A 26,895-nucleotide genomic window follows, 5' to 3' on the forward strand; every position below is an offset into this window, starting at 1 on the left:
ATGGAATCGCTCCTGAAGACAAAAAGCTATGTTTTTTACAAATACATGTACTGTACAACAAGGGATTATATCTGTGTAGGCTCTAAATCGTACATGCGTGGTCCATCGAAGAAAAGATTTCTTCAGACCTCTGCTCTGATAGGTCCCCGCTCTCAGGTTGGGGAAGCAGGTCTGGCATGGCCACTTCTGTCCATTAGGGATGTATGGCCAGGGTTACCACCACAATTATAGTTCCCCAACTAAGCTCTTCGTATGAGGAACAAAACGTCGAAGTACAGTTCACGGCTGAAAAATATTTTCCTCAACAAAGGATTATGATTGCTGCTAACATATCATTGTTGCTCACACATTGTGAAAACATTATGGGAAGTTAAATGAGACAAATATGATGATGTCATCAAGGCATCATGTAGACACTTGATCGATAGACCCCAGTTGGATTAGCATGGATCAGTAGAGTGTTCACTCAGTGGAAGATTAACTGCGTTGCATCACATTGCTTTGGAAAGCGCAACTTTCCCCATCTGTGTTTTTGTCTCCATGTACAGTATGCTTGTGGGCTGCTCCTTTTCACAGCACAGTGGTGCTTGCAGATCAGCGGAGGATCACAGAAACAGAGTTTTTACATTATACAAGGCTTGCGTGAGCTCAGGATTTCCTCGTCTTTTGTTGTACAACGCGGTTTGTGGAATAGCAGATCAAAGCTTCGCTCTGCACGCCTCACATAACATCATTTACACATCTGTGAGATCTACTATCATGGAGGAGACTATGGTACCTCTCCCGCATGAATGGAGAACTTTGACCAGATACAAAGGTTAGGCGCGAAACGGAAATGTTCCCCGCTTTTACTGAGCAGATTATTTGAGCTTTAACAACCGCTCATTAATTCAATATCTATCTGGCGTATTGCTGATTTGCTTTCTTCTTTTCACCCGAGGAAGCTATTCATTAGTTGACCCTGGTTTGATGAATATATTATTCAATGCTTAATTGTCGACGGTGAGTCCACAACTCATGAAATATGTATCCCCTTGAAAAATATTCATTTCGCCAGATGTTTCATATTGTCACGATGAAGCCAAAGTCTATGGCTGCTAGTAACTGTCACTCAAGGACCAAAACACTTGTTGATGTTTTTGCCCTCGTTGATTATTGTGTTGATTTTTTGAAAATAAAAATTGTGGTGCGCTGTGTGAAGCATTTTACCCCTGGGGTGTATTTTGGCTCCAGGGATAACTTTTCTAATTTCAGACTACATTTTGATTGATAAGAATGTTAAAAAGAAAGAAAGAAGCTAATTAAATTCACAAGTACTATATGATGCTGGAAATAAGTGAACACATTTTCTGCCTTAAAAGTGAGGCCAGGGCATCTATTAAAGCTGTTTGCGAGATCACAAATGCTAATTTCGTTGAAACTATAGATTGCCCTCCTGGCGTCTGTGAAGAAAAAGCAGAGAGGCAGTGTTTTTGTTTTGTTTTTTTTTGTTTTTTTTCCCCCAGCTGATGTAGCCCGACTCAAAGATGAATGACTGTGTTCTCTAGGAACTCTCAGCTTGATTTAATTGAGTTGAATTAAACCTAAGCCAGGTAGAAATGGAGACAGAGAGAAAATCTATGCCGTTGATCTATAAAAGCCTTGAGAGCTTCAATTTGGATTATGTAGTTTATTTTGCTGTCTGGTCACAGTCACACCTCAGTTTTATCCCTGGTGTCCTTTGTCCTTATTTATATACATATATTGTTTAGGTTGCAATATTATGATTGACGAGCGCAAGTGTTCTGTGATGTTGCTTCCTCAAAATTGTTACAAATGCTATTCGGTTCTTCATTTTTAGTTATCATTATTGGGTTTAACTTGTGGCTCAACGAAGATGGGGTACCATCAGGACAAGCAAGTAAATAAAATAACATATTGATTAACGATTCAGAAGAGCAAGGGGCAGAAAAAAAACAGGTTTGTTAAAAATCATGTAGTGGAATTCAGAAAATTCTGTTTGGTATTGATAGAAGGCTTATTTCGTCGCCGTAAAAATTGCGATCATCTAGTGGCCACATTTTGTGACATTGCAACTAACTGGACATCAATGGGTCATTGAAGAAAAGATGAATTGGAAAAGTGCTCAGGCAGTTTCCAACATGCTGCCAGCTCGACTGAGGCTGCAGCAATTTTTAGAGATAAAATAGTGATAAAATTAAGATCATCAGTCAATGATCCACAAAGGAAACTTTCAATGATCCCCAAAGGAAACTTTCAGCACAAAGGACATAGTTCAGAATAAAAATAAATAAATGAATATGAATGGTTGCATATGCTGTTTTATTTTATTTTTGGAAGGGGGAAGCAAAGTAGCGTGTGAATTGTATTTTATTTTTGTTTAATTGAACATAAAAAACAGAGCAGCATATTTGGGTTAAGGAAAAAAAAAACTGGCGCCAAGTCCTTGAGTTGTGGCCCACACTGCTGTTGTACAGTCTGGTGGCGCTGAGCACAAAGGAGTGCCTGAAGCAAGTGAAAATGTGTTTCATTCTGATGAAGCAACATTTTGGTCATGATTCCAAAAGGTATGTTTCACACATATACAACAACACTGTTCATTACCGAAAAAAATCCCATACCCACGTGAAATATGGTGGTTGCAGCAGAATGCGTTGGGACTGCTGTTTGTCAGCTGGAATTTGGGCCTAATTCATATTGATGGTAATCACGAACAGTTCCAAATCCCTTTACTCGTTGGTGTTTGCACAACTCATTTAAAAGCAGAAAATAGTCTGTATGGAATTGTAGTATTGTGTTTTGAGGTGGGGGCAGGAGACTAACCTGCTGAGGGTTCCGCTATCGTACATCAACAATAAATGGATTAAAAACTTTTATTCAGTGCAGCTATAATTTAAAGTGCATGGTACATTTTTGTTGTGCAAACCTTTAAAAGTCAAGATCCCAAAAAATAAGGATATTTCAAATACTGGACCGTATTTTCCAGTTTATAAAGCACACCCAAAAGCCTTGATTTTCTTCAAAAGATGACTGCGCCTTATACGCAGATGCACCTTATATGTGAAGTAACATTGAGCCACAACAGGTCTTGCCAATACTGTCATCAGCCACCGACTCCATTTCCCCCTGTAGAATAAGTATGGCGCAACCCCAGCAGCTCCTGTAGCGTCTTAAAATGTGGTGTGACTTATATTTGGAAAACGTTTTAATATTTCCATATACATGTATTTGGAAAACATGTCATCAACAAATCATTCATTGACGTTGCGCCTTCTTGTCCAGTGCGCCTTATATGTATATGAAAAAAGTTTGAAAATACACTATTCATTGGGGGTGTACTTTATACTCTGTTGTGCCTTATACAACGAAAACTACGATACAGTATACAATATATGTGGAAAAAAACTAATTTCATGTTTTTTAAATCAGAGCAAAAAAAATATGTTGAGTTTGAGAAAAGGTCATCCATGATTAAATTTGCTGTTGACCAGTCAAATTAAAAAGGTTAAAAAAAGTTGTTGCTATTTTTTTGCTTTCTGATGTAGATTAACCTCCGCTGCCATCATAGCCATAAAAAGCATGCCTGAGTAAAGGGGCTTATCTCAATGTGTTGGTCTTTCTGTGCTCCGATGCATCCTGCCGTATGTACACAGAGGCAGGGTCACGCTTCGTCTTTGGTTGTCTGTATTTGTCTTGCTGTCTTTATTGTGCTTCCCACCGTGTTCTTTCTTTCTGCCTCTTCTATTTCATCGCCGTTTTAGCCCTTTGCTCTGCTATTACCTCACTTTTCTATTATATTCCCATAACAGGCCTGTCATGTCCTAAGAAATCGCCTCTTGTTCTTGACTATTGCAAGATGACACATTGAAATGCTTCAAATGCTATGATTAGCCAACATTGTTCAAGGGTTCCCAGAACAAAGCTGCTCGGGGGCAAAAGATAAATCTGTGATATATATTTATCTGCTACATTACAATCCTTCTTGCTATTGTGACAGTAGAGATGATAAAAGTGGGGTGCGAAGGTGGCCTTTTCTTGCCTTATTAATATGACGTTAAACCATAAGGAAATAGATGTCGTTGTTCTGCGAGCTGGGCAGTGCCTCTGCTAACCTCTTGATCAAATGAAATATCATGCAGCTAATGTTCATTTGTGTATATGCCCTTTTTTCTTTTTTTCTTCTTTTGCTTTGCTTTGGAGTTGAAACGCATTCAGTGTAAATAAGCTCGGTTCAGTTGATATGCCATGGGGCTTTGATTGTCTTTGGCTGCATGCCATATCGTCATCAGCGGAGCATGTGATAGAACATGTTTTATTATTATGTAAGTCCATGAAATTGGGTCCTTTGGTATTGACAATTAACACGTTCACTACGAGTTTCTCAAAATTAGAATTTAGGGCAAAACTGAGACGGGGTGTTATATATTAGTGACATATACGTATCTTGTGAATTGGTTTGATTTTTTTCCTCACCTGAAATGTTTCTGAGATGAATTAATTTGCCTCCATTAATTTCATGCAAATCTAAAAAAAATCATCATCATTTATCCTTATGCACCATGTCCAGCTGCTGCAGCACCTGCCACTGAGGTCAAAATAGCACCTAATGTTCCCTGGCTGTGCATATTTGGTTTAGAAACACACTTCACCACCCGTTGAAATGTTTACGACTCTTACAGAGTCAGCACATTTTGACACCTTTCATGCTTTGGTTGCACCTTTTTCCCCCAGTGATGCTTGATAATTCAAGAATTTATGTGCATGATGGAGTCATATTTGAGAGTATGGCTTCAGTTTTTGCTTGCACTGATTGAAACCAGTGTATTACAGATTTTAATAGTTTGGCCATGCAAAGCCACACTATAGAATAGAACGGGAGACCCAGTGTGAGAAATTACTCAAAAAGATACAATTAACATTTCAAACAAGAATAGGCTGTATATCTAAATCTCACCAGACCTCTTACATCTTCAAGATGTATTCGCTCTAACATTAATATTCCGAGCAAAATGCCAATGATTTTTATTCTGACCGAGATTGTGAGGAATAATGAATAAAATCAATTCTGACTAAGCTTGTCGCTAGCACTATGTCCAACGACTGTGAGGAGTATTGAAGTATTCTTAGAAGTTTAAACAGCAGGAAAATGTTGAGCAAGAATTATGCGGCGATGGCAATTCAACAGCTGCAGCCAAAGAGCCGAATGCCAAGTCATAATGTCTCAAAATCAGCTCTTGCAGCCAAGTCCAATTGCGCTTGGAAAAGATGCAGAGTAACATTGCCAACAAACTGTTTACTGCATCTTAGATTTGTAGAAAAGAAAGGGATTGCAATTATAATCGATGCGCAGAACATTAATCACAGTCAAGATTGATAAGATCGAATTGGCATCCAGTTACCGCAAACATTACGGATAAGTACATCTTGGTAAATAAATTAAAAACGGCTGCGGACTATACTGTTTTTACATGATCGAGTGTCTTTGTTGTGCATGTGTGCACGCACACTTGTGCCTTTTATTTGTGCGTTTTCCTGTTTTACGTCTGTGCATGCTCCCAGAGGGGAAACAGCCTGTGTGGGGTGTTATCTGCTTCTGCAGAGGGTGACAGCTAATCACCAGCCCTGACAAACACCGGGGGAGAAGGGAGGGAGGAGCGATGACAAACGAGAGTGAGAGGAGGGGATGGCACTGGGCAGGGCGATTGACATTCGAATTCCCCGGAGTAACCGCAGAGCGCTTCGTAACCTGTCATCGCGGCGCCCGTAGAAGTTTGAATCCGTCGGTGGACAACCACAGAGTCCTCCAATCTGGCCCACTTACAACTCATAAAAGCCCCCGTCATTGCAGGGCCTCACCAAGACAGAAAGCCACGAAGAAAAAAAAGCAATGATTCGAATGAATCTTTGTTTGCCAAGTCTGTCAGCGCCACCTTTGATCTCCCACCTGCTGCTCATAAATTCCTCAGTGTCACCCAGAGGAACGACCGGGTAGCTGTTACGGAAGCCACCTTTCGCAGCGTTACCATGTCAGGTGAACACAGACTTTTGACTGATTATTTTTTTCCCCGTAACCCTACTTAAGGTGCATGCCTCGCAGATGGGTTGCATTCTTGTGAGCTGCGTGTTGACACAAGGATCAGAGGGCACCGGGAACATGAGTGTCGCTGTCATAAAATGGAAACAGGAAGTCAGGAGAAGAGCCGAACCAATTTTAGGTTCAATCCTGACAGTGGGTGTCATCGTAATGTGTGTGCATGTGGAGTAGGGAGGGTGCAGGTTTTTCCCGGCAAAACCATGTCCAACCACGCTTATGTGATCAGCGCTGAGAGCTCTGTACAATCATTAAGTATTTGGTTAATGGACATTAATGACTGCTCAGTTTGATTAACAATAGCCAGACTGAAATGTCAGTCTACTCCTGGTGTGCCATTGGCTTCTGGCCTCCATATGGTTTCTGGGCTCCCTCCCAGAGCCAGTGTGGGTGGCATTACTCGGACCAACTGGCGTCTGTCTGAGTCGCCGTGAAGGGTGTCATGCCGAGGGCCTCCACACGGAGCGACCCTCATCTGCTCGCACTGTCACACCTCTCACCACTTTGCTCTCTCTATCTGACCCTGTCACCAAAGCACGGCGTGACAGATTCAGCAAGAGAAAAATCGCACCGGGAACGGAGAGAGCGCTTGGCGAATCCTTTCTGATGCAGACGCTGCTGAAATCCTTTCTAAATAAAATCAAAGATAACTGTCAGCTGCGTTTACTGTGCACCCTGCTTGAGTGCATGCAAATAGCACTATCAGTGAACAAGTCAGAGGTCCAATGCAATTCCAGAATTGAAGTTGTCATCCATTCCTTTAAGCTTAAGTGCTGGCCATGTGTTAAACAGTTCCACCATTCAAACACCATCCAAGACGATCAGATTCCACAATTACTGTTTCATGGTGGGTTTGGAAATAGACATTTTGTCGGATAATATCTAATCCGCAGATGGTTTGTGGCCGTTTGGTATGGGAGGGGTTGGCGGCGACGGATATAATCTACGTTTGAGTGCACGTGCATTTACATCCATGTTCTCGCTTGGTGTTGGGTGCTAATGACTAATGACATTTGGCCGCTATCAGTAGATTGCTAATTGTGGATTGGGCGTGATGCACAGATTTCCCATCTACCTTTGAAACTGATGCGAGTTTCATCTTCTCACAAGTCTATTCCCTATTTGTTGTAAAATGTTGTTTTGCTTGTTGTCGTTTATGAATGAAAATACAATTCAGTGCTACATGTATAATTATACAGAAATACGGTCCCAACATCTATACATCCTATTTAATGTCCGTTGTTTGACCTATTTGCTCAAACATTGATAATGCATCGATGCAACCTCTGTCAATGACTTTAATGATGGTAAATCAAATTAAATGTTTAGTTTACTGACAAAGTTTCTTGGATAAGAAGTGAAACGTCCGACACCCTCAAAGAAGTACAGATGACGGCTGAAGAATCCTTTTCATCGATGGACCACTCCTGTACGACTGAGAGCTTACACAGACGTAAATCAAATGAAGCAAAAATTGTTGTTGAATTAATTCTATTGAATCAACACAGTTAATTTCTTGAAAAGCCATTTGTGTGTTTGCAAAGGCTGAATCAAGTCAGTTTAACTTTTCTTGGTTGTTCGAGTCCCTTGATTCAATGTTTTCCGAACAAAAACCTGCACTGAATCGTGAATATACCAATCCATCATCAGTGGCGGTGAGATCCTGCCTCTTTCGTAATCCGACAACTGGAACAGTTCATTTTAAAATATAAAGCCAAGAACCGAAAGGTTCAACTTCATGTGAAATGCTAATCTGCTAACTGACTCCTGTCTCAGCCGCCCTTGAGCAAGAGGGCCATTTCTGCATGCCTCTTCACTTTGACATCCCTCCCTTAAGGCCTGCCTACATATTCTCTGGGTGGCACTATAAACAGAAGTGTCCACTGAATTTCCCCTTGAGGAAATTAAAATCAGTAGACATGAATAAAGTAAATAGGTAACGGGGGATGTGATGTACTGTGTGCGCCCATCTATAAATGAAACAGCCCTTTGATGTATTTGGGAATTCATTTTTTTTTTCGCAATCGTGACTGAAGGCAAGATGTGACAGCCATATTTTGTGGTGCAGCAACAGTGAGAGCCAAGTTTGTCTGCATACAATATCCTTTTAAATTTACCCGTAATGAATTTTCTTCGTGACTGCATAGAAAAAGAAGAAAAGGAAAAATACAATTAGAAAGATTTCCATATATTCAAAGCCAACCTTTAACAAATCTCTACAAACTCCGAGACACTGAGCTAAAATATTCCTCTTGCACTCTCTAATGTCAGGTCCTTTGTCTACTCAGTTAATTGTAGAAGAGATGTCCTGATGGAATTGCTCTGTGACCTTTTAGTATTTTTATTTCTTCAGCCCGTATATTTGCTAAGTGATGGTATTCTGGCTGATTAGCGCACCATCGCCCTCCCGATACACACATGGATACACACACTATTACCAAACACAATGTATTCACTCCCAGAACCCTACTCCCATTGTTGTGCTTTATAACACTGGGAAAGGAGCATCAGTCAAGTATATTAGCTGGATCCTATTACTGTCACCAGATTGCCTCTCTGAGCCATCTTAAAGAGCCCCCAGACAAAACTTCCTGTCATGTTAATCCAAGCTTTAATAAATAGAGGGATGTGTAACCATATTCAAATCGGGCCTCCCGTATTTATGCTGACAAAGAAAGACACGCTATCACAAAATAACAGATGAAAGTGTTTTGCATGAAGCGATCAAAAGTTTTCCATTAGTTCCCATTCTATACAAATCTTAGGAGAAGGGACAAATTAAAACGTCCTTCAAGCTTTTGAGCTCAAACTACCATGGCGGTGGCCGTTGGGTGGAAAATACGTTCCATTTTTGTTCAACTCGTAGATCGCTTGATCCCCCCAGGTGTTCACCTGTTGATATCTTAAGTAGATGATATACTCCAAGAACAGAGCCGCCAGTGAGTGGCTGCCCATGATTCATGAATACTGAGCGATAAATAACTCTTGCCTCTCGATGGTGGTTCAAAGCCGGTGGCAAACGGCGCAATACAAGCACGTCACATTTCTGTTCTTGAGTGCTCTCAGCGCATACAGAGCCAGACGGAAGCCCCGTCTTGATTCAAGGTCACGTTTATATTCACAACTTTCAAAAAAAGAGCAACGAGCGCACTGGATTGCATTCTGACTCACTTTACTTCCGGCTAATTGTTCCTTTCCGCTGAAAAAAACTCAAGGCTTTTTTCACAATCATCTGTCACCGTTGTGCTTTTACAGAAAATCATGTTGCAAAGAAGGCCACAAAATGCTTTTGTGACCTTTTCATTGGTATTTATGTTATAGGTAGACATTTTATTACCTCCAAAGAGTTTATTTTATGAGATGAAATGACACTATTAAAATGTAAGTTTTTTGTCTTCATTGAACCCAATTTGCATATTTTGGGAAGGCAGAAAGAAGTCCGGAGAACCTAGAATGAAACCATACAAACACAGAAAGGCCCAATCCAGGATTCAAGCATGTGACCTTTACATCAGAGGACTTTTGATGTAAACCCAAAAAGCTGGAAGAATTTTAAAAAGTGGCAGGTTTAAGTGCCGCTTTTGTTCTTACTTTAAGGCCCTTAAATAAATAATCGATCCCCCAAAACGATGTTGGTTATTTGGAGTCTAAGCCTTTGTCTCCTCTGCAATCTTCTGTTTCACCTCATTTCACTATCTACACGCACGTCTTTCATGGATCCGTTGCTTCCAACAAATTGTATTTTTGCACTGCGGCCCTCAACCTCTTGTATCTTTTGCGCTTTTTTTTGCATGTAGCCACCTGTAGCTGTTTTTAAGATAAGAAAACGTTTATTGAAGATTTATTTACCACTAGCAAAACGAGAGAAAAGGGTGCATCAATTTGTAAAATCTATTGTGTATTCTCTGTGCATGTGCGTGCGTGCGTGTGGCGGAAAAATCAGATTGGCTTTTCAGGGAGGAAGAAAATCATTTTAAATAGGTCCTCGATGTTAAACTGTTTGCTCTGGGGGCTTAAGGATTGCTCACCTCTCCAAATACTATTTTCGCTCGAAAGCAAAATATTTCCCTGGCTGAGCTTTCACACGGGAGAATGAGGGAAAGCCTGGTCGCTGTAGTTTCATGGAGGTGCCTTGCAGGCATACTCTATTCTGACAGAAAGATGAGGCACTCTGGTTGAGAGTGGCAGAGAGGAAAAGGGGCCCTATTAATAAAATGACTCTATAATGGGCAGTTCCTGCAGCTTAGCAAAGGAAGACAAGAAGATTGATGGACAGGGCCAAGGCCAACATCCTCAAACATACGGAGGTCAAGTATGAGGATATGACTGTGGAAGGCCAAAGGGGGACGCAGCACCACACCACGCTGACTTTCCATTTATTCAGGAAGGCATGTCCTTCAAAGTGATGTCCAGATTGCTATTAAGGGGTTAAAGGGAGTTTTAAACGAGTGAACTTCACATATGAGTCAAATGAAAAAGTGTATCCTGGACAAGACTGTATTTCATTGCACATCGTAGTGGTTCAGCCATGTTTCATGCATGTATTTTTCTGATTAAATTGATGATGATAACTCCTACGGCAATCAACACAACACACCTGAGTAAGAACATATAATCATGATTCCCTGGAGGAGAACAAAATATTTGAATGCCCACTTCGGCGTTCGAGTACACACAATATGAAATTTTCCGAAAAATTGCAGTATTTTTTTCCAAGGGGTTTCTTCTAATAAAATAATATTTCAGCAAAACATTGTTATGGCCTCCCTTGAAAAATGTAGAATCCTCCGATAGGCATTTTCTTTTCGTAACATTTCTTTTATAGCAGTACATTGCTGAATATGCCCTCCGCATGACTGCCTTTTTAATTGTGCCGTTCGCTAGTCTGTGAGCCACACAGAGATTTGCTGCCGAAGCTCTCAAAAACATCACTTTCCATCACCATAGCCACCTCCTTAGATGCAGAGCAGGGGACCTTATAAATATGTAACTGTGACACATTTGAGAAATTGTCTTCAAGTGTTTCTTTCAAGCCATTTTGTTAATGTCAACATGAAGGAAACTTGTTTGAATAAGCGTTGACATTCAGCCCACAGTGTATATAATTAATAATTACACAGACTTTATAGTCATATGACTGCTTGAAAACGTTTTTGATAGCTCTCATTTAGCAGTAACAAATATCTACATACCTGCATTATTTACTGACCCGGGTAATACGATTTTCAATGAACGGTCCACATTTAAATCATACCAAGTGTTTTAAATTGGAGCAAGGGAGATTCGTGCTTTGACTGAACCAGAGATGATAGTGGGTATCTTTTCATCTCCTGGGATATTTTGGGAAAATCCCCATACATCTGCTTCCAACTCTTAGTTCACGACACATTTAAGCTTTCCTGAAAAACTATAGAATCAAATCAGAATGGTGTCAAGAAGCTACTGAGACTGCCAAGTGGTTCACCCAGATGGAACGAGCCAAGCAGCAATGAGACGGGTGGGAAGAGTCAGCCCCAATGCTTATGGTGGTGGCCTCGCAAATAGATTGGGAGCAGGAAATATCACTTTCTATACCCGATAACAAGACAGCTGGTCAGATCACTGCTAATAGTGCCCCCGCAAGAAAGCTATGACGATTATAGATTTGCAGAAAGAGAAGGCTCATTTCCAGTGTCATCACTCTCCAACCTAATGCCGAGAAGGAACCGATCAGCGTGACATCTTCTTATTCCTTAACACTTGTACATTTAGCCTGCTTTCTTTGTTGCATGACCAAAAGCCACACAGAGGCTAACAATTAACCACAAGCCGCCCGCTGACCTCCCAGAGTTGAAAGAAAGCAAAAAATGTGCCCTCTCCTCTTTGTTAAACCACCACTTGTAAAAGCACTCAAGCGTGGGTGCATCTCTGTACGCAATTCAAGCTCCTCTGACAATGATATAGATTCCTCTCCACAAAAGAACAATTGGAAGGGTTGTTGCAAATTTGGCCATTGTCACTGGGCTGCTATTATTTATTTCTTAATTGTCATCGCCAAAATAGAATATGAGATTATATACTCTGCAAAAGTGTTGATGAAGAGGAAGTGCCGGCTGAGCTTTCTCCTTGACCATGACCCTTATTTGTCATAATGGTAATGATCCTAATGATGTGATACTTCATTGAGCGCGATAGGGACTTGTATTTTTACAACTCCAGTCCCCTTTTTTGTAAAGCTATGTTGCAGCTATACCCAATAGAATCTGTGGAATCGCTCAATTTCCGATTACTCCCAAGGAAGATGGATTTGATTTTTTTTTCATTTACATATCTATTTTCAATTAACTTCGAAAGATGTTGCCGCTTTGCAAATATATGTTGAAATTGGGAATACAGTAAAGTCTCGTTATATCGATATCGGTTATATCGATAGTACCGCTTATTACGATACTATTTCTATGAACGCAAGGAGAAAATTACATGCGCGCAGGGTCGGATATATCGATAGTCCCGGTTATATCGATATTTTTTCGGACTCCCGAGAATATCGATATAACGAGACTTTACTGTATTTCGAAATCAAATCAAAATGGCAAAAATGAAGGACACCAGGTATCTCCAACATATATCAATTATCTATGCCCCGGGTCCAGAAATAGACTTTGTTGTACCCAAAACTAGCAGCACAATGCTCTGTGAATCTGTACGTCAAAATGTTAACACAACAATCCCAGGTCAATGTAGGTTACGATGACCTTACTTTATTTTGCATCAGATATCATTCACGTCAGTGTCACCGCAAATTGCAGAAAATCTCTGCTCGCTTTCCTGCCTAAATCGCTGTCATAATTCATTTCCAGAGCTCTTAAATCTCCCCCTGTCATCTGGCAGGACTGCTGTTTTCCAATCCAAACATAGCACATTAGCCCTTATTGATGCCTTTGTCATTTGATACATGATTCATCACTTGAAGAACTTTTCCTTTTTCCAAATCACTGTGTGTTTTTCTTGTTATAGATCTGTTTTACAAAATACAAAAAGAAAGAAAATACTTTTAAAATCTAATTTTTAGCTGTTATATAGATATGTCAGTGAATGAATGCAAATATATATTTAAATGCAAAGATAGCCTAAGAGCTTTGATATTTCTCCAAGGAAGGTGAGTTGAGAGTAACCATAATCAAACCACCCAGTTTCTGAAGTGAACAAAATTAAACTATTGGGACAGAAAATGTGGGACATTGCTGTCAGCAAATGGGGAACTCCTGGGGTAAGGAATTGATGAAACGGCATGCCTTTAGGAATTGATGAAACAGCATGCCTTTAAAACAAATAATGGGCTGATCTCAGTCATATGGATGTTCGAAAGAACAGGAAGTAGTCACAACTCCTTATTTCAAAATGATAACCACCCTTCCGGAATACCGATGTCTAGCATTCCATCCTTCCGCTTCTGTCCACTTTTGCTCCACTTCTTGCCACTTGTGTATTATGGAAGGTCAGCGCCACTTGGCAACACCAAAATCTATTTATGGGGTTTTCTCCCAGGTGCGTTGAAATGTATGTGAAGCTTCAAGAAGCCAAATCAGTTGATGTCTCATGTCGTCCCGTCACCTCTCATCTTTGTTTGGATGTGCTATTTGCTTCAGGTTTGGTTAAAGAGCCACCTGGCCTCCTGAAGTGGTAATAGATGGTTCGAGTGCATATACCAGCGGCGAATAGACTTTCGCTCTTTTCTTCATTGTCACAAAAGGCCAGCCACTTCGTTGGAGTTCCCTTTCCCCTTTTACATAGTGATAAGACAGCCATTATCCTTTGAACCTTTCCTTTCACCAAGCCAGGAGAAAAGGAAAGAGTGAAAGCCAAGGAGGAGGACAGAGAAAGATTTCTTCCCTGAGGTGAGCCTGGCCTCACCTCAATGTGACGAGCTTTTTTTGTGAGCAGTGAAGAGGTCCTTAACCTTCTATCAGATGGAGACACACAGTTGTGTTCTGCTTGAATAACTACATTGAAAAGCCCTCAAGCACTGGAGGTGGTTCTATAGAGTCTTGCTGGTGCCGAAGAGAGCGAACGGGAAAGCCCGACTCAGGGTGACATAGAGAGAGAATCTTGCGTTTGACCCTCACATGATGTTCACGGTCTCTGTTAAAATGCCCATTGGTGCTTCACTCTGAATAACTGTTCTCCTCCAATAATGTCACAGCATCATATATTTATATAATACATTTCCTCTAACAAATCTCACTTCAGCTTTCCGCCCGAGGCTCTCGACAGTTTCAATAGTATCTGTAGTGGCAGAAATAGTGGAATGTTGATGTTCTGTAAGGGTAGCAGGGTAGCTCCCACTGTCAACAACCGGGTGGTGTTGATAGTGGAAGCTAATTCAAGCAGCCGGTCACCATTTCACTGCAATGATGTTGTAAATTCTTGTGGATTTACACTATGCAAAATCAGAGTTGATTAACGGCCTCTTCCATCTGTCACTCTCGCAATTCATGCTATTGTGTGGTACTTCGTATTGAGAAGTAAAAAATATGCCCCTCTTACTTTGTTATGATTAGAATTATGACACTGCACTCACTGGCTTGGTAAATCTAAATATGTTTTCCTGCATCACAAAAGTGTCTCTTTTTTTCCCTTTGTTGTCCTTTTGCACAAAGGCACCGAAGTCACAAATGCCCCAAAGACAAACTGCAGTTATCACACATTCTCTCAATGTAATGTGATTTTCGAGAGATAACGTGAGGCAAAAGTTAGGACATATGCTATTAGATATGTCTCTCGATAAAGATGCTGCTGCTTGGGTTATTGCTTCGTACTCACATTTTATGGTGTCCCATTGCATAATAATTAGGTAGCCTACCTCTCACAGGGAGGAAAAGTTTTATCTGGCTTTAAAAAATCTGTGTCTTGCTCATTCTAGTTGTGTTGAGGTACTATTACACTCTTACTGTATTTTAATGTAGATGCTATAAACACATTTGCGGCTATATTTTCTTTTGAATGAAAAAGCCAAAGGCGATGCAACATTAATATCAAAACCTGTAAACTCAAAAATTCATAAAAAATAAGGAACAATGTTTCTTATTTGGCCTACTAGGTGACACAGCTCCAATAGCCAAAGCAATTTCAAGAACGATAAATGCTTTTCCAACCAAAAAGTGTTCAGAATTGCGCATCAAGATTGCATGTTGATATTTTATCGCATGTCCACTGTGCAAAAAAAGGTTTGGTAGGTGTTCCACTTCAAACCGTACTACAAAAAATGTTGGTGTGAACGTTGACTGCATCACTCACTGTGACACAAACAGTGTGATAGTATCCCATACGTTTTATGTAAGTTTTGACAACCTTCTTCTCTCAGTATTTTGAAAAAAAAAAAAAAAAAAAAAAAAAAAAAAAACGTTTGAACGCAGCATGAAAACGAGTTAAATTGAAGACCGTGGAGTACAGTAACGCAGCATTCAAAGTGAAGACTGAGGTTAGCATCTGGCGGGATGCTTCAAACCCACATTTAACTCATTCACTGCCAGATGATGTGCAAAAATATGTCCACTCCAGTGCCAGGGTTTTTACCATTTTCACTTAAATTGCAGGACCCACAGAATATTGAGTTTTAGGACTACATAAACATTGAATTCACCATAAGATACCAAAGGCTCTCTTCTCTCATCTGAAAAAAAATACTTAATTCTTAAGTGATGTGGGTCTGGATTTGCAGAATCAGAATCAGAAAATTTCCCCATTGTGGGACCATTAAAGGTTTTCTGATTCTCATTCTTATTTATCTCAGCTTGAAATGGGGGCGGCTGCACAAAATACAATATACATATTTATTTATATTGCGCTATAACAAGAGCTGAAACTGTAACAAAGCGCTAACATGGATAAAAAGCAAATGCTGCCCCTTATGAATGGGAAAAACATTGCCAGAGGTCTGACCAGTGCTTTATTGGCACACCCACATGAAAAACCCAAACGAATTTGCGAGTGGCTTTTCACTTCCCGAATAAATTCGGGGATGTCAGTGAATGAGTTTTTTTTTCTGTCACTGTCTGCCGTGACCGAATGTGAATTCGGCAACGGTGTGATTGTTGATGTTTATATTCAGATCTAAAATGTGTGTTCGCAGCCCTTCTCCAAATGAGCATTATCTTGCCTTTTTATTTGCATAGGTGCACGCATAACAACAAAAAAATCCCAGAGATCTGCATTTGGTTAGTGAGCTGTGCATAAAATCACAGAGTTCCCCACACCATGCCAGCATCCTGCTTGGCAACGTCAACATCTGTGCCAAATGTGCAGCCAGAGTGTGGCGAGAGCAGCGTGCCAGTGCGACTCTTCCTGGTTGCCAGGGACTACGTTTTTATCCAATCAGACAGTTCTGCTTGACTGAGACCCCCATTCTTGTCTGGACCTATCTTCTCCCAGAGCTTTTCCACCCTCCCATGAAAAACACAGACACAGGCCTGTGCAGACGCATTTTCCCAGCAAAGCATAAAGCCTTGGAGGTACATCGTTACACTTACCTAGAAACCATAACCAGGCGAGCGGTGCAGTGCCCCCACCCCCTTCCCGCTGCCTGCCACTGTTCCCTAGCTCTCTGTCCTTTTTATATTCCCCCGAAGACAAAATTACGGAATTACTTATTCTGTTTTTAAAGCATTTCTTCAAATATATAAAAATCACAGGTTGTCCGTGGATAGGAGATGCGTGAGGGAAAAATGCAGCCTGACTATCTGTGTGGCTTTATTGGACATGATGAGGGATGATATTATAGTGGATGCTCCTGCTGCCGCGCTTGTGAGATGAGCACGGATGGCCATTTGTCTCACTTTCGCTTAGCGTAATGCATTTATCCGTCTCCTTCCCCAAGAATGGACATCGGTGTTCATCAAACAAATTGTCCAAGCAGTTCTCCATTTTCCTCAGCGCTTGTCATTATTGTCATTTTCTGCCACTTTTCACTCACACGTCTGCACCACGGATCTGGATGGCAACGCCGCCACAGCTATTTTTCATGTTATCTGACATTAATCAAATGGAATGAATTGATCAGAGGGTGACACGAAAAACACATTCACTAAAGTCTTCATCCCTCCTCTCTTTCAGGTCGATGACGCCATGCTTATGTTTGATAAGACCACGAACAGACATAGAGGTGAGTGCACAGTAAACTGAAAAAGCAAAATATTTTTTTGTCATTTGCTTGTGCGATAACGGAGCAGTTCAATTTCACGTGCTATTGGGTGTCTCATCTGTTGAACAATGAGAGCGTCTCAAACTGATCAATAACTTGGTATGGTGCTTAGAATGCTTCGGCATTAGCTTGTGTGTGTGTGTGTATTCAGGTCATGGTTTTTGCAGGTTTCATAGATGTGCTTAAAGGGTGTAAGATTGTCAGATGACGGGTGCTGTGCAATCAGATAACAGTGTCCGATAACGTCCAGGAGAAGCACCGACTTTATCGCACGCTCATCGCCGCCTTATCATTCGATGAGCAAACCGTTTCTCTCAAATAGAGGACTTTCCAAAGACAGGTTTCCTCTTTGTGCGTGTAAGCTAAACAGCACACTCAAAGAGCCGGATTTAACCGCTAGTTACCACACATCGGGCTGTCGTTTATCGGGGCTGCTTCTAAATGAACTTAAAAGTAACAGTGTGCCTCAATCGGTTGGTCTCAGTGCATGTTGGTTTCTTCCCGTCCTTCTAGCTGTCTCAATCATTTTGTCTGCTACAAGTAAAGAGGCAGTGACAGGTACCTCCACAAAAGAAGGATGCAGGCTTTTCTGTCACATCAGTCAGTATTCTTGTTAGTTTGTCAGTCCCTGCACACTGAACTGGGCCATATTGAACAAAGTGTGAGTCTATTGAGAGTCATGCTCCCCGGCTTTAAACACACTGCATTTATTTATTTGGTAACTTGGTCAGTCGAGATCGATAGGGTAAGCAGGAGTAGCTTTGGGAACTGCAAGGCGTAGGGTATGAAATTTGGCAGGTACACAACATGATTGTGATTGTAAAAATCAGAGTACAGTCCACACGTAATGTGTGATGGTAAACAGAATATCAACGACGAACGTTGAGCCCTTTTTGGTCCGTCTTCAGCATTTATTACAAAAAAACAAAAAGATGCATCTTCCGTTTCTTCTTTGGACCGTTCGCACCCCAACGACATGCACCTCGCAGGTGGAAATGGAAACCTGACCTCTGTTTCGTACTGCTTGCTGTTTTGTAACAAGGCTGTAAGTGTGCATTACAGTCTCTCCCGTTCCTTTCGCCTCCATGTCAGGATGCTGCACAGACAAACCCTTTGAAGCTTGGTAAACAGTTTTCAAGTGTGGAACAGGTGAACTATAGTGGTAGTGATCTATGGCTTTGAGGGGATTTTGATCCATCATGACAGGAACCCGGTGTGTGGTCTCTGAAACAAAGGTGTTTTATCCCGCTTCTCCCTCTTCCTTGACTGCCTGTCTGCCGCATAGGCAAGCCTTTTCCTGGGAGAGTACGGACACTCTGCTCTGGGACTTTGTTAGACGTTTGCCTTTGGGCAGGAAAATGCCCTTCAAATGAAGACTTTTTTTTGTGATGACAACAGCCATATGTATATTGAGTGTGACAATGAGGTAAGCGGCAGGTGCAGTTAGTTTCTTTGCTCACTGGTTCTCTTAATAGCATTTAGATTTTTAGTTCCGGTGGGAATTTGAAAGAGGAGACATTTACCACTTTTATCTTGAGACAACAGGTCTCCAAGATGAAACGCATTGAATATTACAGACCTGTAAGAACATTTCAATAATTCATCAGTGTCACTCGTGTGGTTGTGTAATATTAATGACTCAACTGCTCCATGACCACAAAGGAAAGGGCATTAAATATATTATAAGTAAAACCAGTGTATTGGTCTGCTGACTGCACAGCGAGCTGCCTGCAGTCCGAATCAATTTCCCACCTGTGTAGATTTTTATCCTACAGATTGAGTCATGAAAAAATAATTCCAGTTTTTGCTGTAGTATGTAAAAAAAGATCAGCAGTAGCTCATTTCTGTCCACGTAAATTATTATGCTTAGATAAAACTTCCTGCAATTCTCCAATTGAACTTTTTTTCTCTATAGTTTCTCGCAAGTTGTCATTTTATCCTAAATTTTAGATTTATAGTAGTCATCATACATTCCGGCCTAAAAAACAAACAAAACCCTTCAAATGTGATGGTAAATGTTTATTTCTGGTTTAACATTAAGTTTCATGTGATGGAGTCAAGATGGGTGGAAGATGTGTGAGTGACACCTGATTGTGTGATTTCTGTGTGGCAGTGCTGAATTGGATAGAGGACAAACGTCACACTCCAATAGTAGCAGCATTGTCCTCCAGACGGTCCCCATGAGGCCAAACGAACGAATGCCAGAGACATTCTCTACATTTTCCATTTTCCTTTTTTTACTCTTTCATTCACTATCTCCTGCTGTCAACCCCCCACCACACACACACACACAACGCACAGCCTTTTCCGACTTTGCCACCTCTCGTCTTTCTCCCGCCGTGTCTCCTGCTTAGAGGACAATTGCCATAAGCAAAGCCCCCAACAAAGGCGCGTGTAGAGCACCATCTCCTTGGCATTTAAGGGAGTAGAATACTGCCGATTGTGTTGGAAATTGAACTCTCCAAAGCCGCCTTTGCCTCAGCAGCCGTTCATTGTGGGCAACTTCAATGCCTTCGGTGAGCAGCTTGGACCATCCAGGGGTTGCTGCCAGAGGGCACCTATTGTTCCATGTTGCTCCGCCTCCATTCCACCTTCTCTTTTCTCCCGAAACTCATTTTGTCGCAAGTCACAAAATAGGGATGTGTGACATTCATTCATTCTTTACAAGATGTTTTAGCTCATTTTTTTCTGTATGTTTCAATGGTTGACGCATATGAAGGGAAGGGAGTTTGGTCTGAAATGTGTCTGAAATTTATTTTCTACCTTTATGGACCACGGATAGAAAACATGGCACTTGATGTTCTTCACCTATTGCTACATCTTGCATTCTATCTGTGCATAACTCATTCTCAACCACTCTTCTTCAGCACTGAATTTCATTTCAGATGTTGCTCTAGTGGGTACCTCAGTCCTGTTAGTTTGGTGCACGATGATTCAAGCAAATGAGTGTTGATTTTTCGAGCAGGATTGTTTCCATGGGTCTTCAATTTATTATTTAGTCGAAACAAGTTGTTATGACATACCATTGCACAGAACAAAGAGTGAGATGGATGTTGATGTCCTATGGAGTGTGCCTCCGCAAAGATTAAAAATAAATATTTTTTTTGTCATGTTATGCTGTATGATTAGTTTCCTGTCTTTGCTCTGAGCACCATCTACCCCCAGCTATTTGTTGATGAGCTGGGACTGTGTTTGAGAGGAACCAGGGCATGTCTACACACCATTGGGCCTGTACGATTTCTCTCGAGGCGCCACTGCCGCTGAGAGGTCTCCTGCTGCTTTGACTGGACCGGGAGATTGCCAATTGCTATCTGTGGCCATGAAAAAACACTGTTGGAGTGCCATGCAATGCTTTGTACAAGCATGAGGCGGTTTATGTGCTCTGCTCCTCTTTTCAGTACCGTTACATGCTAGCCAGTGGCTGTAGCTGAGAGCAGAAAGTAGCAAGCAGAAGCATAATATCGCATTCTGCAACTGCAAGCAGTACAGCCACAGTCTATACGCCTGTAACAACGCTCATACACAGATTCTATGCCTCTCACATGCACACATACAATATTGTGTAAAACACTGAAAGTAATATTACCATGTGGACAATTTATTGATATTCAGGACAAGAGCTTAGAGAGACACGTGAATCCGCTTCAATTCCAAGACGCAATAGTTCCACATACGCATATTATTATTATTATTATTATTATTATTATTATTATAGTGTCAGAAAAGTAATTATTTAATGTATCGTGGACCATTATTGTTGCGCTAATCGTGTTTATCTATATCTGGATTTAAAAATATATATAAATACCAAAACCTTTTAACCAACGCACATGAACTAAAACCGCTCCCTTTTCAAACACATTTTGAGTAGCTTTCATTTAATTAATGAGAGACATTTTGAAAGTGATGTCATCCAGTGAATTTCTCCACTGTGAGACTAATAAAGGCATATCAATCCAATCCAATCAATGGTTGTCATCAATGGTTGAACGCTACACAGCAAGATAACCCAATAAAAGCTCTATCAATCATGACCTTTCACCCCAGGACGTTGATTTCATTTACTAATACTTTGAAGATGTGATCTAAAATATTAAACGTGGTACCTCTGATTATCTCCACACATTCTCTCTTTGGTTTTGTTTTTTAATTGCTCCGTTAACAAGAATGATGAAATCCATGTGTAAGTTTCTTAAATATTGCTCAGTGTAAGTTCACATGCAGACAGCACCCATTAGTTTAGCTTTAATTGTGTGACTGATTGTAAGCTGAATTCCTGCTTTGCTTTGACTGATGCAAGTGCCAGTAATGTGCAACAGATTTGAGGAGTGGGATAAGCATTTGTTGTGTGCATATTCGAAAAAAATAATGTTCCTGGAGAAGAAAAGAATGCATGGCATTGTATGAGAACGACATTAATTGGTGTATTGCCATTTTTTCACCACTGGTTGTAAGGGCTGTTTTTTTCACCTGGCAGAAGAACAGAAGACCACTTGGTGTGTGTCTGTAATCTCTTTACCTGAATTGGCAGAAAAGCTTGCAAGTGCAGCTCCCAGTGTGAAGTTGGCAGGGAGAAGTCAATGTCACACTGAGCGAGCTTCCTTTCAAACAATCCCAAACTCTTAGATGGTATTTCTTTTATAGGAGTGCAGTCTGCACAGACCTGAATGTGTATGAAACCATTTATGGTTTACATTTCAAACACTTATTTTTTTCTTTTTTTGGGGGGGCGGGGGGTATCATGATTCATTTATTTAGTGTGTTAGAAAGTCATCGTTGTCTCTTCGCTTCTCCCATATGATGTACATCGCAAGAGCAAACACACATGACAAACAAGCAGAAGACGACAAAGAAAAAGAGGCCAGGACTCAGACAAAACGTGACATGATGGGAGGCACCCACTTTCGCCCCACTGGGTTAGAAGAAAAATATAATTGGCTTCATTCATTATCTTTCATCTCTTTGGCATCTCCCATTCATTATCCAAAGGCTGCCACAGTATGAGTCCAGCAACCCAGGAAGCAGAGCTGTGCCTCCGCAGGTTAAGCGCTATTCCCAGAAAAAACCTTCGTGTTTCACGTCACCACAATGCCTCATCAGCCACCGGTGCTAGGGATTGAACATGGCCGACTGAGCAGAAGATGTCTGGCTGCAAAGTGATTGCTGGCTCATTGACTGTGTAGGAGCAGAAGGGGAACAGGCAGAGTGGGGACAGGGAACATGTGCTGTTCGAAAAGAAACGGGACATTGAGAGGAGAAAATGGAAAGAAATGACAGTGAGAACAAGGAGAAGTATAATGATGTCATGGAGAGGAGCAGAGGAGCAGGACATCAAGAAAAAGGCAAGTGCCTCGATGGGGTGCCTCCCCCTGCTAACTGCTCCGGTTGCAAACTGCCGCTGATGGCTTCAAAAGAGCGCCAGGCGACCTCGTCCTCCGCTTCTAGCAATTAGAGATCACTCCAGCGGATGCCTCCTGGCCAGCCTGCAAATCCCTCAAAAAATACCCCCTGATTACTGCTGCAGGACACAGACTGTTTACCAAATGGATCTCACAATGGTTAGAGAAAGGTTTGATAATGTCTTCTTTTTGTTCAGGCAAGAGACGCGGAGATGGCTCATTTGAGTTTTAAAGATGAAATTCCTCCAAGAGAGACAAGTTAAGCAATTCTCACCCAACTAGCCGTGCCAGCAAATTGCCAAAGCGCTGTTATCATTACAAGAGCACAAAACCTATTTGGACGGAGCTCAAACACACGAGCTTTTCACAAGCACGTCTGCGAGGTCCACTTTAATTGTGAATATCCTCCACTGGCAATCCCTTACTAAACAAACTCAATCCCTCTTGGTTCCACTGGACTTGTCGTGTTTGCAGATCGCCACCGCTCTTTGCTCTGAGTACTGTACAGTATCGCTTCACTGATTCCGAGTAAACAATCAGCCCCTGTGTCCGATTTAGGCCTGACAAACTCTGAAGGACGTCTCCCACATCGACTGAACGCACAGTGTACGGAGTGCGTTAATGAGTTGGCATGACTTGCTGACAACAGGTTATGCCGTGATTCTGTTAAGACAGTACTTAACATGATAACTTCAAAAATACCTGTAAATTTAAAAGTGGCCGTTGGAGAGACTACGACATGTACATTACACAAGTATAGTTTAAAATATTGACGCCCACTCCCGTTCTTCCGGACTATAAGGCACAGCCAAAAGCATTCTTTTTTTTTCAAAAGATGACACTGCGCCTCTGCCTAATCTGGTGCGCCTTGTATGCGAACTAATATTGAGCTGCAACAGGTCATGCAACTACTATGAGCAGCCGTCAACTTCATTTCCCCCCTGAAGACAAAGTAGTGCATTGTGCTGGGACATATAAAATGCTGTTTCATTTTGCGTCTTCTTTTCCTTTCGGCTTTTTCCGTCAAGGGGTCGCCACAGCGAATCAGTGTCCTCTATCTTCAGAGGTTTGATTTGCATGTTTGTTTTGGCCAAGCTTTTAAGTCGGATGCCCTTCCTGACTTAACCCTCTGTATTTATCTGTGCTTGGGCCCGGCACAAGAATACACTGGCTTGTGTGTGGCTACCGAACAAGCAACTCCATGAACTTAATAAAGATGAAGATGCTCAGAAAAAGTTTCAGCACCTAAAAAATGGAAACAAACTCAGTTAATCATCATCATAAATAACAAACATGTAAGACCCACTCCAAAAATTACTTCACCAGGCGCAATTATTTGTCAATTTCGCCTGAATTTTCTGTTTTTGGCACAATGTTTAGAAATCGATGAAAAGGTTTCTTCATCCGTCATCTGTACTTCTTTGAAGTTGTCGGACGTTTCGCTTCTTATCCAAGATGCTTCTTCAGCGAACTAAAGTCTGACTGGTAGTATAGGCCCGATATATATATATATATATATATATATATATATATCCCCCTACTGTCCAGACATGGGGGGTGCCGGACACTGCTATGATAGGTCCCTGCTCTCGGGGTGAAGGGAGCAGAGGACTAATCCCTGCAGCTCCACTGATAGCTTCTATTGACCTATCTAGGGACCTATCATAGCAGTGTCCGACACCGCCATGTCTGGACAGTGGGGATACATATAGAGGGCCTATACTACCGGTCAGACTTTAGTTCGCTGAAGAAGCATCTTGGATAAGAAGCGCAATGTCCGACACCTTCAAAGAAGTACAAATGATGGCTGAAGAAACCTTTTCATCGATGGACCGCTCATGTACGACTGAGAGCTTACACGGACGTAATATTTAGAAATGGAAAATTTGGCGTTTTTGCTTGTGTTTGTAGTGTCTCAAAAATAATATTAATGAAAACCCCAAATGAACATGAAGGTATTAAAAAAGAACTATATCTGAAAATAAAATGTTTAATGTAAAAACAAATGTAAAATGTTTAATGTTTAAACATTATTATATTGTGATAAACTGGAGTATTTTTGAGTTCTTAAAAATGCATAATCCAATGCGCCTCATATAGAGAAAAAATGGTATTCTAGCTAGAGGAGCCAAGGTCAATCTCCTCTTCCTTGTCAATCCAAAAATTCGTTTTTTAACTGAAGCAAAAAGAAAGGATAAGTAGACTGTATGTTTATAGTTGGTTATATTGGCAAGGGTCAGCTGGGCTTTTGCCGTCCATATTTTATTTTGTTTTTGTGTTGTGTCTTTCCATTTCAGCTGCATCGCGCAGTAAGCGACAGGCTTTAACTGATTGACGTTGCGTTCATATCAAGAAGGAGCTGCAATCTCTGCCACTTCCGTTGTCAGCTCACTTGGTTTGCGCCGAAAAGACTCACCGTCACATGCCCAATATTACCATCGAGTGTGAATGTCATTTAAATAGCAGAGTTAATTATACGCTATAGATCTACCTCCACCTGGTTGCTTCCCACCGCGGCATAATCACAGTGACACAGGAAATTATGTGTTTCGCCTGCACTCTTAATAACGGCTCCAGCTCTTCAGCTTTCTAGCCTGCTAGCTTGTGCCTTGTCCACGTTGGCAAGCAGAGAGACTCAGGATTCTTTCACAATATTGGACATTTTCTCTGGTCTGGGTGACTTGATGGCTCTGCAAAGCCCACGCTCCATTTCTCTCTTGTCACACTCTTCAACCTTCCACAAAGGTTTGATATATGAACGAGTAAGAAAAACAGCACCATTAAACACCACATAAAGCAAAAATGGTTTTGTTAACTTTTTTTTTAACTTTCTTAAATCTTGTCCTCAAATAACAGCCTCCACCTCTCTTCGCCACAATCACCATTGTTGTTGCTACTTTACCAAAGCCAAGCCATCTTCCCTAATATTTTCCCAAAAGGAACACATGGTTTGTCGTTTTAATGACCTCGTTTTGAAGACACTCTTGTTCCCTACACCGATCTTAAAAACGGCAATTGGACGTTTGATTCATATTGCTAATCAAACAGGAGCACCAACCGAGACATATAAACAATTTCTCTTAAGAAATGAGGAGGTAGACTTTTGCTTACATTTAACAAAATAAATTCACTACACGCAAGACTTAATGTTTTTATACCCGTTCCTTCACATTAGATCTTCCACAGGCTGCTGATATATAGTATGTACATATATTAAGCTGCCATATGTCTAATCGACACTTGGACCTCTCTGCAGTTGAATAAAGTGACGACTATTCGTGCAAATACTTTAATTATCTGACCAATGTACCAGCAAGTTTCATCACAAGGTGAAGAAGTGCTGCGATTAGATGTTTAAAGCGAAACATGACAGCATGCAAGTAAAGGGCGTGGATGGCAAGATGCAAAATACATATGGTGCATGGTCTCAAAGAATTTCAACACGAGACTAAACAACCCGAGAGAAGAAAGTAAATTGGATTTTCGACTTAACTCATTCACTGCCATTCCCAAATTTATTCGGAAATTTGAAATATAATGTGGAGCGCTCTTCGCAAATTTGTTCGGGTTTTTGTTTTTCTTGCTGTTCAGACTTCTAGTAATATTTTTGTCCCTTCTACGAGGGGCCAGCATTTGCCTTTTGTACACACTTGCACCTCTCATTACTCCAGACCCACATCACTTGGGAATTCACTCTTTTTTTCTGATGAAAGAAGAGAGTTCAAGGTTCCTTACGGTGCATTGAATGTTTATTATGTCCTAAAAATCTATATCATGTTGATCCAGGAATTTGAGTGAAAATGACAAAAACCCTGTCACTGAAGTGGACACATTTTTGCACATCATCTAGCAGTGAATGTCTTAATGGCGCTAGTGTAAACGCACCCATAAATGCATTGGTCCCGATTTACTACGTTATGTATTTTAAGAATCTCCTTGTATATGCCATCACCGGTTGATGTGCGTGTGTGTGTGTGTGTGTGTGTGTGTGTGTGTGTGTGTGTGTGTGTGTGTGTGTGTGTGTGTGTGTGTGTGTGTGTGTGTGTGTGTGTGTGTGTGTGTGCGCGCGTGTGTGTGTGTGTGTGTGTGTGCGCGCGTGTGCGCGTGTGTGTGTGCGTGTGTGTGTGTGTGTGTGTGTGTGTGTACATACAGTATATGCTGTGCCTCATAGTCCGGGTGTGTCCGGTTTTGAATGAGATTTGGCTATGACCACCGTACGAGATGGA

The 26,895-nt window shown here is 41.2% G+C and overlaps 1 protein-coding gene across 6 annotated transcripts in view; it reads left to right on the forward strand.

Moving 5' to 3' along the window:
- The window catches only part of msi2b (musashi RNA-binding protein 2b), a 259,883-nt gene that overhangs the window by 134,454 nt on the left and 98,534 nt on the right, over nt 1-26,895 (forward strand). For all 6 annotated transcript variants that reach the window (XM_089016911.1, XM_089016914.1, XM_089016913.1 and 3 more), the window contains exon 7: nt 17,183-17,231. In XM_089016911.1, coding sequence (XP_088873037.1) covers nt 17,183-17,231 — 49 coding nt within the window. The remainder of the gene's footprint in view (nt 1-17,182; nt 17,232-26,895) is intronic.

The sequence above is a fragment of the Hippocampus bargibanti genome, linkage group LG16 (genome assembly GCF_051943395.1).
Source record: "Hippocampus bargibanti isolate YZ-2025 linkage group LG16, ASM5194339v1, whole genome shotgun sequence".
Lineage (NCBI taxonomy): Eukaryota > Metazoa > Chordata > Actinopteri > Syngnathiformes > Syngnathidae > Hippocampus > Hippocampus bargibanti.